This window comes from Phoenix dactylifera, chromosome 12 (genome assembly GCF_051530095.1).
Source record: "Phoenix dactylifera cultivar Ajwa chromosome 12, Ajwa_hap1_PhDact_Kaust_v1.1, whole genome shotgun sequence".
Classification (NCBI taxonomy): Eukaryota; Viridiplantae; Streptophyta; class Magnoliopsida; order Arecales; family Arecaceae; genus Phoenix; species Phoenix dactylifera.
The window spans coordinates 30640342-30651495 of NC_143201.1; the positions used below are offsets into that span (position 1 = coordinate 30640342).

General features: G+C 37.0%; 1 protein-coding gene across 6 annotated transcripts; it reads left to right on the forward strand.

The window, feature by feature from the left end:
- Window positions 1-1220: 1220 nt before the first annotated feature.
- LOC103718530 (uncharacterized) lies at window positions 1221-7790 on the forward strand. 6 transcript variants are annotated; one of them, XM_039130522.3, is made up of 6 exons: window positions 1221-1357; window positions 1522-1646; window positions 2808-3066; window positions 3796-3886; window positions 7102-7168; window positions 7265-7790. In XM_039130522.3, the coding sequence occupies exons 2-6, from the start codon at window positions 1584-1586 to the stop codon at window positions 7316-7318; spliced, it is 534 nt and encodes a 177-aa protein (XP_038986450.1). In that variant the 5' UTR covers window positions 1221-1357; window positions 1522-1583; the 3' UTR covers window positions 7319-7790. The 6 variants fall into 6 exon arrangements, with proteins under 6 accessions (XP_038986450.1, XP_038986453.1, XP_038986454.1 ...); XM_039130525.3 differs by having other exon boundaries at window positions 2813-3066; XM_039130526.3 differs by having other exon boundaries at window positions 1277-1357; window positions 1492-1646; window positions 2813-3066.
- The last annotated feature ends 3364 nt before the right edge of the window (window positions 7791-11154 follow it).

Sequence of the window (11154 nt, forward strand, 5' to 3'; positions counted from 1 at the left end):
AATGCTGGCGAATCGGATGGTCCTGGCTCTTGCACAATAGAATTCTCCAAGATTGCTTGCCTTGGAATGCCGGTTTTTACTGATTGCCTTCCTTCCTCTCTTTGGCGTGCCAAAACATCAATCCAAAAGTCCTCCATGTTAAATCATTCACTGTAATTAAAATTAAAGCCCAAGTCTTTTTTTTTTTTTTTGGTCAAAAAAACCCCAAGTCTTTGTAAGAGAGATTTGAAGAAGTTTTATGTTTTTGTTTTTTTTGTTTTTTTGCTAATTAAGCAGCTTTGTGCTTTTGCTGTTTGGGTCGTGTCCGTTGACTGGGCTTGGGTTGGATGCAGGGGTAAGCACTCGTGTACCTGAATTACTTGTCGCTCACCGAGCAAACTATTTTTTCTGTGTCCGTTATTTTTCAGAGTGAAGTTCTATTTCAGAAAAAGAAGTTCGGGATCGGGGGCCTTAAATTATGTCAGTTGTTGTACATGGATATCGATCAACGTTTGATCTCAACCATTTGCCGGTATCAAGCAAGTGTTGATGCAATATTATCCCGATTATAATTTGTACGATTTCAAATTATAATTTAGATCAAGAATAATAATTGATTTCTTGAAAAGGATCCAGTTTTCAAAGTTTTTTTTTCCGATTATTTCAAAGTTTTTCTAAAACGGATAATTATAAAATATGATTGCCTATAGAGTAGATTTTATGAAGAACGGAAAAATTCCTCCTCCTTTTTCATAAAAGTCACGTTTTAAATTTTAGAACCTGTTATTTATGACTAATATAAAATGTAAAGAAACAATTATTTGGACAGAGCTCATTCAATTTAAATTTTTGGCGAGCTTGTTTTTAGTGACATTCGTCAAGCAAAACGCTACGTTTTTTTTTGCCCCAAATACCAGACACAAGAATGTCGAACCGTTTTATATATGTTTCTCTGGCACGCATCGACGCAGCGTCGTGGAGGAGATACGGGCGGGAACGCGCCCCGCCGGAGCCGGAAGTCTTTATGACCATGGGGGGAGAGGGAGAGAGAGATTGACGGCACCGACTTCTCTGGAGCTAACCGGCGTGGGTGGCGTGCGTGGATTCGCACGTTTCTTTCTCATACTCGCGTTTCCTACTGCCGATGTCATGTCGAAATTCGATTGGAAGCGAAGGTGGGTCAACGTAATCACCAGTAACTGAAACGTCAACTGAGCCCCTGGTGCGTCGCCCATCGATCCATTACATTATCGTCATTTTATTCCTTTAAATATCCGTTTAAAAACCAAAAACAATTATATCGACTTAAGGAAAACGGAGGAATAAATATATCACGAATAAGGAGCCGAGGCGATCGGTTCAGGTGGAACAAGGGAAGGTGGGAGCAATTCCCCTCTATTTAATTTGTTTGTTGCCCGTCGTTCCTTTTCGATTTGAGATTTAAAAAATAGAGCTCTGGAGTTGGGGATCATCCCCATCTCGCCGACCTCTTCCCTCTTCCCCTAAATCTAGGTCTAAGTCCTTTCCCGGATCCGATCGCAGGACGGACCTGGCATGGTGGGCGGAGATCCGGCGGTGCTCGTGGACGGTGGGTCTCGGTCCGGATGCTAGATGCTTCTCAGCAGATCTGCGTCTTCTTGGATCTCTCAGCTTCTCGCCTGCATGGGGTAATTAGCGTCGTCTCATCTCCTCTCTCATCGGATCTCTTCGGGGTTCTTCCCTTCTTTTCCTTTTCTTTTGCTTCCGTTCCCCCTTCGCCTCTCGATCTCCACCTTCTTGGCTTCGAAGCCGAGGCCAAGAATCCTCGTGGTTGCGATATTTATGTGCCTGTTTTTCTTTTTTTTATTTTCAAAAAACAAAAGAAAAGGAGAAAAAAAAAGTCGGTGCTTTTGTTGAAACCATCTTCAGTAGAACTTGGTCTACCTTCTTAGACGACTATGATATGCTGATGGGGAGGAGGACCTGGTCTGGGATGAAGCCGATTTCCTTGTTGTTCGGGGTGGGGGTACTTATAGAGAGTCTGAGGGCAAGATGGATCTCCATTCTCAGCTTAAGATGGATCGATAGGTTCTTCATTACAAATATTTCAAGCTTAGCCATGAAATTTGAGGAAATAATGAAAATCTCTATTAAATGTGTATCGTGAAGCACCCACAGAGGGCTATGAAAAGTTGCATCATGCATCCTAAAGCACACACACACAAGGTATATATTAATACATATATACGCACAGTAGGGTTTCTCCTTGATAATCCGAGCTGCTGGATGTGATCTACCATCTCTTGACTGCTTGTGCATCAGAAATATATGATTTGAAAACTCCTAGCCTATGTGTCAAGTGCTTGTGCATCGGAAATATATGTTTTGAAAACTTCTACCCTATGTATCAAGCAATAAAAAAAAATTATTATTTAATATTATTTAAACTATTTAATTTTTTGTCTACTTGATGTATAGACTACAGATATTTAAATCACATGATTTTTGGAGTATAAGCAGTTTAAAGATAGTAGATTATATATAACAGCTTGGATTATCGATGTGGGATCTCATTATCCGATCCAGATTTGACCGGTTCTGAGTGGAGATCCATCAAATGTAGCAAACTCTCTCTCTTCACGCGCGCACGCACACATGCACACAAGATAGTCATATGAAAGAAGATATTGACTAAAGCAAATGCTTATTTTTGAATGTCTCTGTGATGTTTCTTTCATTTTCTGTTTATATATTTTATCAATATATATATATATATATATATATATATATATATATATATTTTACAACTGATTCTAATCATTTACTTGGTTAAACCTGATTTGTAACAGAGCAGAGGTTGTCTTGGATGCTGTGCTAAGCCCACTCCAATTATTGCAGTTGACGAACCATCAAAGGGTTTGAAAATCCAAGGCCGGACAATAAAAAAACCCAGCGTGTCTGATGATTTTTGGAGTACGAGCACATATGAGATGGAAAACAGTGGTGTGCAATCTCAAAGGAGCATCTCTTCAATTAGCATATCAACACAGAACCTTGATCACCATGGAGCAGGAAGCACCAGCAACCCTTCCGAATTTATAAATCATGGTAAGGGAAAATTTAATCTTCGGATCTTGTATTACAATTTCTACATGGCGTAGCAAGGGTAGTTACTCATTACTTGTTCACTTTGCTCTTCACATCCTCTTCCATTCCTGAGGATGGGATGCGTCTGAAGAATGATCAACAGAAAGGCTACTCATGTTCTCCTTTTGAAAGAAACAAAGAAAATTGATAGAAATTTCTCTGAGAGGATTTGGTGTTTGTCATTCATTCTAAATATTGTGTTGCTGGTATCTTGATGACCAACAAAAAATAAAGATTGGCAAAAAGCCAGTCCTTTTTACCTGAACTAGAAAGACTATGATCTGCTGTCGCTGACAAACATGGCCATGCTCTTGGAAGTTCCTTGTAGTTTTAGTGTTTGCACAGTATGCCCTCCTCCTCATCTTATAATCATTTTAAGCTGTCATTGAATATCTTTCCCTCATGATATTGAATTAAGTGTTTGCACATGGAAATGGAAGCATCTAGGAATAAGTGAACTACATGAGATGTGCTACAGTTACATGTGAACTTCATCTCTGGGAAATTTTAGGTAATTTTGCTACCAAAATTAATCTTAGTTTGGGTTAAAAATCATGCAAGCAAATGATATAATTTTTTTTTGCTATAAATGCTACTCAAGAAATGGAAATAATATTATGTGCTCGTTGATCTTATGGAAATAGATGTGCTTTTGCTTTTATATTTTATATTGGAACATATATATTGCAGGTCTTCTTCTCTGGAATCAAACCAGGCAGCAATGGATTGGAAATAGAAGACCTGAGACCCAATTGCAACAGGTCCGAGAACCCGAATTAAGGTATGTATGTTAATTTTCTGTACCATGCTAGTTGCATTTTATTACCTTTGAGTAGCCAAAGTCATATTGTATTTACCGCTCAGCAGATTTAGAGTAAATATGCTGGCAACCACAGTCGATATATATATATATATATATATATATATATATATGTCTGTCTGTGTGTGTGTGTGTGTGTGCGCGCGCGCGCATCCATCAGTATATAATACACATATATGTATGTACGTATGTATATGGTTATGGATATGGATATTGATGTTTGTATGTATGTATATGTGCATGTGTGTATTATATACTGATGCATGCAGCACCAGGTTATTTTGGAAGTCAAATGTTTTTATCTTTTTTTTTCCGGGGGGTGGGGTTTGGGGGTGTGGCTATTAAATTAAAAAAAAAAAATGTCTTGGAGAGGCACGTATTTTTTCTAGGAAAAGCCCATGATTTCTATCAAAAGAACCTGAAACATTTTCAAGACAGATTGTAAGAGAGTCAGTGTGGGCCGTGAGCAAGGGAGATAATCTCAATCAACATTCACCAAGTAAGATACCTTTAGTAATTTAGTCTCTAGTCCTTGACATGGATAAAAATCTCTTGAAATTGACTATTTAGAGTCTAAGGAGATATGGTGCCTATTCAATAGCAGTTATTGGAATGAGAAATATCTTTGGTCATGGGATCTCAAAAATTCCGAGATTAAATGTGGGAAAGAGTCAAAGGATCACTTTAAGAAGTAGTGGAAGTCTAACAATGCAAGTTATTTTGAGTTATTTTATTTTGAAACTTTGTGTGTGTGTGTGGGGGGGGGGGGGGGGGGGGGGCACATTAGATAAAAGTTTTGGACTTAGGGGGTTAATCATGTGCCCTATTAAAGAAATAATCATGTGCCAAGGGCGCATGACCCTCCTTGGTGCCTATGTGACTCTGCCCTAGGTCCAGAACTTTGAGGATAGATTGGGAGTTGCATTTGGACTTGAGTGTGTGTGTGTGTGTGTGTGTGTGTGTGAGAGAGAGAGAGAGAGAGAGAGAGAGTACGGGGATTAGATAGGACCCCATATGATCTGATCCACATGGGGGTGAAGAATAATTGCAAATTAGATTGGGTGAGGCCTGGCTGCAAACTCGATGGGACATACCATCAGAGCTTTGGGAATGTTGCTATCATTATCTATATTATTAATGGAAGTATGCTACAACAGAATTCAAGATGAAACCATTACTGTTCCATCAAGGTAAAAAATAGTTGATCTATGGATACAAAATATGCTTTTTTATTGTGTATATAGCTCAACCAAACAAAACTGTTCAAAACTGTTCCAAGCTATAGATGTTTTTAGATAATTATTAAATGACACATAAAAATTACAGAGGTATTGAACGTGAATTGTAGCCACTCCTTAGTCATTATATGTGGAAGATTTCTCTCTTTTTTGCACTTCACTATAGATCTTTTATGAGATTTCAAATATTAGACACCGAACAACCCAATTCTTGGTTTCTAGATCTGTTTGTTCTTGTTTAGAAGCTAGTGAAACCCTTATTTTTGGCTCTAGAAAGGAGATCTGACTTTTCTAGGCATCCTTTAGATTTAATTTATTTCAAAATGCTATATATCCAATAATATTATCTGCTTTCTAACTGACTTTTTTAAAAAAATACCTGGAACTGAAACCCTATTTTTGATGGAAATATTTTTTAGTTCTATGCCATCATAGTTTTCCTGAAATTTATTCTATCCCTATAGCCAGTAGATATGAGACTTTTTGTGATGTTCTTAAACTTATATTTTCATTTTATGAAAAACAATTATCTTAGGGTTTTGCAGTAAGAATAAAATTTATTGCGAGTGAACCTGTTGATATCATTTTACTTGTGTGTTTGGTTTGCTCATTTCGATTTTTGATGAGTTCTCAGTGAAGAGATATATGGTTTTTTACTTTGTTGATGGATTTTATTAAGGTCTTTCATTGTCATTTATTAATGAAGGTTAGGAGGCTATGTCAAATTAGTTGCACGCTATATTTAGCATGTTTCAGAAGACTCTGATGGGTTTCATTGCAGTGTATCAACCACCTCAGAGCACCTGTGCCTGGAGGAATCGCTTATCAATTCCTTACATATTATGTAAGGAAGGCAAAGCCAGCAAAATAAACTCATTCCACATATCACGTATCTTCTTTTCAATCCTCCTGCCACATAATTATTCCTTCCATCCGCGTCACATATTGATCTGTTCAGCAAATGCTGTTTTCAGTAAGTGATGCATTTTAATAAAAACTACTGTCAAAAAGGTTGTTTTCATGCTAGTTGAACATGAAAGCCAAAATGGCAATGGCTTTTATGCAATTATTGTTGACATATGGTCTGGGAAACAAGGCCTGTTCTGAGAGATTGAAGAAGCTCTTTTGTTGTTGGGTATCAGCTAGGCAACACCATAGAGGATATTTGCTATACCCAGAAATTGTAGTACTTGAATGAAGTATTCTATGGAGCACCTTTTTCTATTGTCATGATTGTGGATAATGCAAGTACCATAGGTGCATCCTGGGTCTCCCTGCTAATAAATTTTGTGAATGCCAGCAACAACAGAACTTCTAAGTTAATAATGTATCTTAATTAGAATTTTTACCATGAAAAAGCGGGGAAAGGTGCATTTTGGGCTATTCCAATCAGTATGGAAGTGGGCTCAAAAGGAAATCGCCCCGCGGTGTTGAAAGGTTCTCGAGATTATAAATCTTTCCATTTTCTTTTTCCATTAGAAGGAGCTTGTACATGTTCGGCCGAACATTCCGGGATAAAAGAAAATGAATGAGTAAAGGACGCGAAAGCAAATGACGTAAGCACGAAAATAATTCTTTAAATAAAGAGCCGTATCTCCACTAGCATGTCGTATCAAATACTCTGTACCCTGTACTTTGATTAGGTAATATTATAATGGTTGCCAACTTTCCTTGGTCCAAAGTGCTCTGCCTGCTTTAGACAATCTGGACCAGCTCCTTGATCCATGTTTAAGTAGCCTACATCTGTAAAAGTGGCTGCATTTTGCTGATCCTATCTCATAAAGATCATTTCATCATTAGCTGTTCTCTTGAATCAGGTTGGATCATAAGCTGCTAAAGATAGAAATCTTTTCTGTAACTGGAAGAAAGAATATACTGCGAATTTCTTGCTCCCTTTTAGATTTCTTGTATCAAACTTTTTAACATTTGTGGTTGCAGTTGGAATGCAACATATGACAGTTTGCTGGGGACCAACAAGCCATTTCCACAGCCCATCCCTCTATCTGTAAGATCTTTAACTTGCAATGCATTAGGCTGTATAGCTGAAGACAACATTTCTGGCATCTGATATTTTTTGCTTGTTATAATTCTGTGGTGGCAGGAGATGGTAGATTTCCTTGTGGACATCTGGGAGCAGGAGGGTCTGTATGATTAGGCGAAACAAGTTGCTTTAGACGTTGTGTGGACTGTCAAGCAGATGGGGACTCCTATAGATGGTCTTTGATAATACTAGATGACGATGGGTATCCTTCTTCCACATCAACTGCTACATGTACGCTACCACTGATATCTTGTCCCTCCTTTTTCCTTCCCTTTACGTTCCTCCTGTAGCAAGTTACCTCCCCAGCATCGTTGTAAGCTCTGAAACAGGCTTCGCCCTGCTTAGTGTTTTTGTATGCTCGCCGATTGGCAAGTTGTTAGACCGGCGGCATCACATTCTGCTTAGCACAAAGCTATTCCGTGGCATGCTTGTAGAAATTACCTTGCTGATGCCGAGTCTATGATCCATTTTGCCGTCCCGCCACAGCCTTCTGTGTCTTATTGTTGCCATGCCAAGTCCGAAGGGGTTTGCCTTCTGCTTGAAATTGTAATGCAGGTGTTTGGGAGGTTTCCTGTGTGCTTGACAATGATTTGGACTCTGAATGTTGAGATTACATGCTCAGGTCGGAATAATTTTGGTTCGCAACTAGGGGTATGTGGCAAACCTAAGAATACCATATTACATACCAGTATGGATAGCTTCAAATGCACATCAATCTTATCAAATGTTGTTGGTAGTTTTAATATTCTTTTAAATAATATCATTTTGATATGTATCCATTGATATCATTACATTATGGCAAAGTAAACATGTGAGAACCGCTATTTTAGATCTTGTCATAGGACGAGTATTGGTGATGATAGACTCAATGGATTGATTTTTATATTTTTTGAGGATCTTCTAAATATTCAAATTTGTACCTTTCTAAAATTGATATTTACATGTATATTTTAATAAAATACTTATTTTGTGTTTTTTTTTCTTTGTACTTGTAAGTCATCTGATGTGGTTAAAATTGAAATATTCTTAATAGATAGATATGTCACAATAAATATTTATAAGGGTATACATGAATAGCAATTTGGTGAGGATATTTATGTATTTTTATATATTTAGAAGGGTATACTCGTAAAAAAATTAATTTTATTTTTTTGTCTATTTTATTTTTTGTCTATTTCAATTGTTATAACACTTGGACTCCTCTAGTACTTGCACTTTAATATTTTTTGTAAAAACATAACTTAGAAAAAAAAGATATTGATAATTAGATAATAAAGAGAGTTATGGAACTTCAAAATCTTTTAGACTTGCATTGGGTATCTTAAGTAGGGGTGGCAATCGAGTCGGGTTAGGTTGAGTCAGGTCAGATACGAGTTAGAGTAAAATTTTATCAACTTAAATCCAACTTGTGTACTAAATAAGTGAAATTTTCAAATATGAATCTGTTTCATTTATTAAACACGTGATGTGATTTGACCCATTTAATTTATTTATTAAATAGATCAAATTAGGTTAAACGGGTTAGACGAGTTTTTAATGAGTTAAATAGATTTAAACAGATTAAGTAAGTCGGATTAAACATGTCAGAAATAGGTTCAATAGTTTTTAAACATGTTTAATGGCTCAATTTATGAACTCAATACGTTTAACAAATAGGCCTAAACAGATTGATCCATTTATGATTCAAATCTATTTATGTTAAATCAAAATTTGCTTAAAGCAGGTCGTTCGCAGGCCGGATTGACATGTAGGGTCATAAATTGTTACTCGTAACCTTAAGCCAGTTTTTTTGGAAGTAGAAAAGACCTAGTGTATGGGACGAATTGATCTTGTCTTAGCGATTTTAAATTAGCCACTTGCCTATATCATCCAAGAATGCATTAAGATCTGTGCCAATGGATGAATAATCCTAATCATCCACTGGAACACTTTAAGATCTATGCAAATAGATAAATATTTGGATCATTCGTGGTTGTTTTGAGATTTGTGCAGATAGATGAATATCTAGATCATCCGCAGCTGTTTTGAATCTATGCAAGCAGATAAATATCTAGATCATGCATTCGTTATTTTGAGATCTATGCAGGTGGATGAATAAAGGAATTTGGAGCACTTTGAGATATGTGTGATGGGTGATCCAAATATTCATCCACCTGTATATATATTAAAGCGATCAATGGATGATCGAATTATTCATCCACTCTACACAAATCTTAAAGCAATCCAAATATTTTTCCATTTGCACATACCTCAAAGTAATTGCATGAATTATCTGAATATTCATTCGCCTACATAGATCTCAAAGTGACTATATGTTTGATGGATTATTTATCCACTTGTATAAATCTTAAAGTTGAAATAGGCTAAAAGAAGGGAAGGGCATTTTCATTAATTGAAATGGTAGACTAACACAGTGTCTACTGGTTGTAAAGTCGAAGAATCGGTTTGGAATAGTTTGCAAACTTGAGAGACTGATTTGAAATTTTTTAAAATTTACGAGGTGTCTTTGAGATTGGCCTAAAGTTGAGAGGATGTTTATGTAATTTTCTCTAAATTTTAATACTGCCCCGACACATATACAGTGCTAGACTTGGCATGCTCGAGAAACTTTCCACTCAGATCCAATCAGGTATTGATCAGATAATGGAGACCCTACATCGATGATACAAGCCATTAGATGTGACCTACTTTCTCTAAATTGCTTACATATTAAAAATTATATGATTTGAAGATTTCTAACATTAATATTATTCGAAAAAAATTTAGATAATTTTAATAATATTTTTTTTGGATTATTTAATATATAAGTTAGAACTTTTCAAATCATATAATTTTTAATGTGTAAGTAACAGTAAATTACATTTAATAATTTAAAATTATTAATATAAAAGTTTTATTATCTAATTTATAAATCTGATTAAATTTGAGTGTGGAAGAAGTGTGGTCCCGGCGCCCCCCCCCCCCCCTCTCCTCCTCCTCTCTCTCTCTATTATTTATATATATATATATATATATATATATATAATTGTTTTATGTTTTTCTTGGTACCCGATATTATCGAGATGCTTTGCCTCAGCACCAAAGTGATGAGAAAAGAAATCAGAAGGGCTTGCCACGTGGGGCCTGTAGTCTTGGGCTCTCGTGTATAGCAATCCAAGGCTGGATTCTTTTTCTTTTTTTTTTGTGTGTGTGTGTGTGGGGGGGGGGGGGGGGGGTTGGTGCATGTGGGTACGAAAAGTCGTGATAAATGGGCGAGAACGCCCGGCAGGACCTGATTCTGGTGACTAATATCGCTAATGGATGGCGACGAGAGGGCTGGAGCATGACGCGAGCATGATTGAAGAGACATATCTAGTACATGCATCTTAGTCCTTCCTCTCGAAAGTAATAAATATAAGATGTCAATCAAGTGGCAATGAAGACATTACTGTCAATGATGCATGCACAGCTACAATGTGCATGTTACTTGTATAATGCAAGGGGAAGGTTGATGTAACCCCATGGTTTCATAAAATATTTCAAGTGGAGCTGAAAAGAAACAAGGGGCCTCGTCTTAAAAAAAAAAAAAGAGAAACAGATAGAATGGTAGCCTTGCTCGGGCTTCTCTAGTCTTTTAGTGGATTGTTTGTTTATCGACGTGCGCAGCTGCAGCAGCTGCATGCAGCTCACCGGATTATTGACGAGAAAAGCCGGTTTGGATGGAAGATGTTAATATATATATGTCAAGAGCATCAACTGGCACTTGCCCCATGCAGCTGAATTTGGCATATTGTTAGCTCCTGTAATTCAGAGAGAGCTCGGGACACCAGTTTTGCATCCTTATTTTATTTTATCTTTTCTTTGTATCCTTCGCTCTTTAAGCTTGCACCGCTAAAACTCATTTGCGCCACTTGGATGTATAAATTTAAAACATGGACCGTTAAGATTACCCAGGCAAACTTTTGGAGCTT

Bases quoted from the DNA above. Each gene is read 5' to 3' on its own strand.
- LOC103718530 (XM_039130522.3), top strand. From the start codon at position 1,584: ATGCTAGATGCTTCTCAGCAGATCTGCGTCTTCTTGGATCTCTCAGCT. The intron at 3,067-3,795 runs GTAAGGGAAAAT...TATATATTGCAG, and splicing joins TTCCGAATTTATAAATCATG to GTCTTCTTCTCTGGAATCAA. The intron at 7,169-7,264 runs GTAAGATCTTTA...CTGTGGTGGCAG, and splicing joins CACAGCCCATCCCTCTATCT to GAGATGGTAGATTTCCTTGT.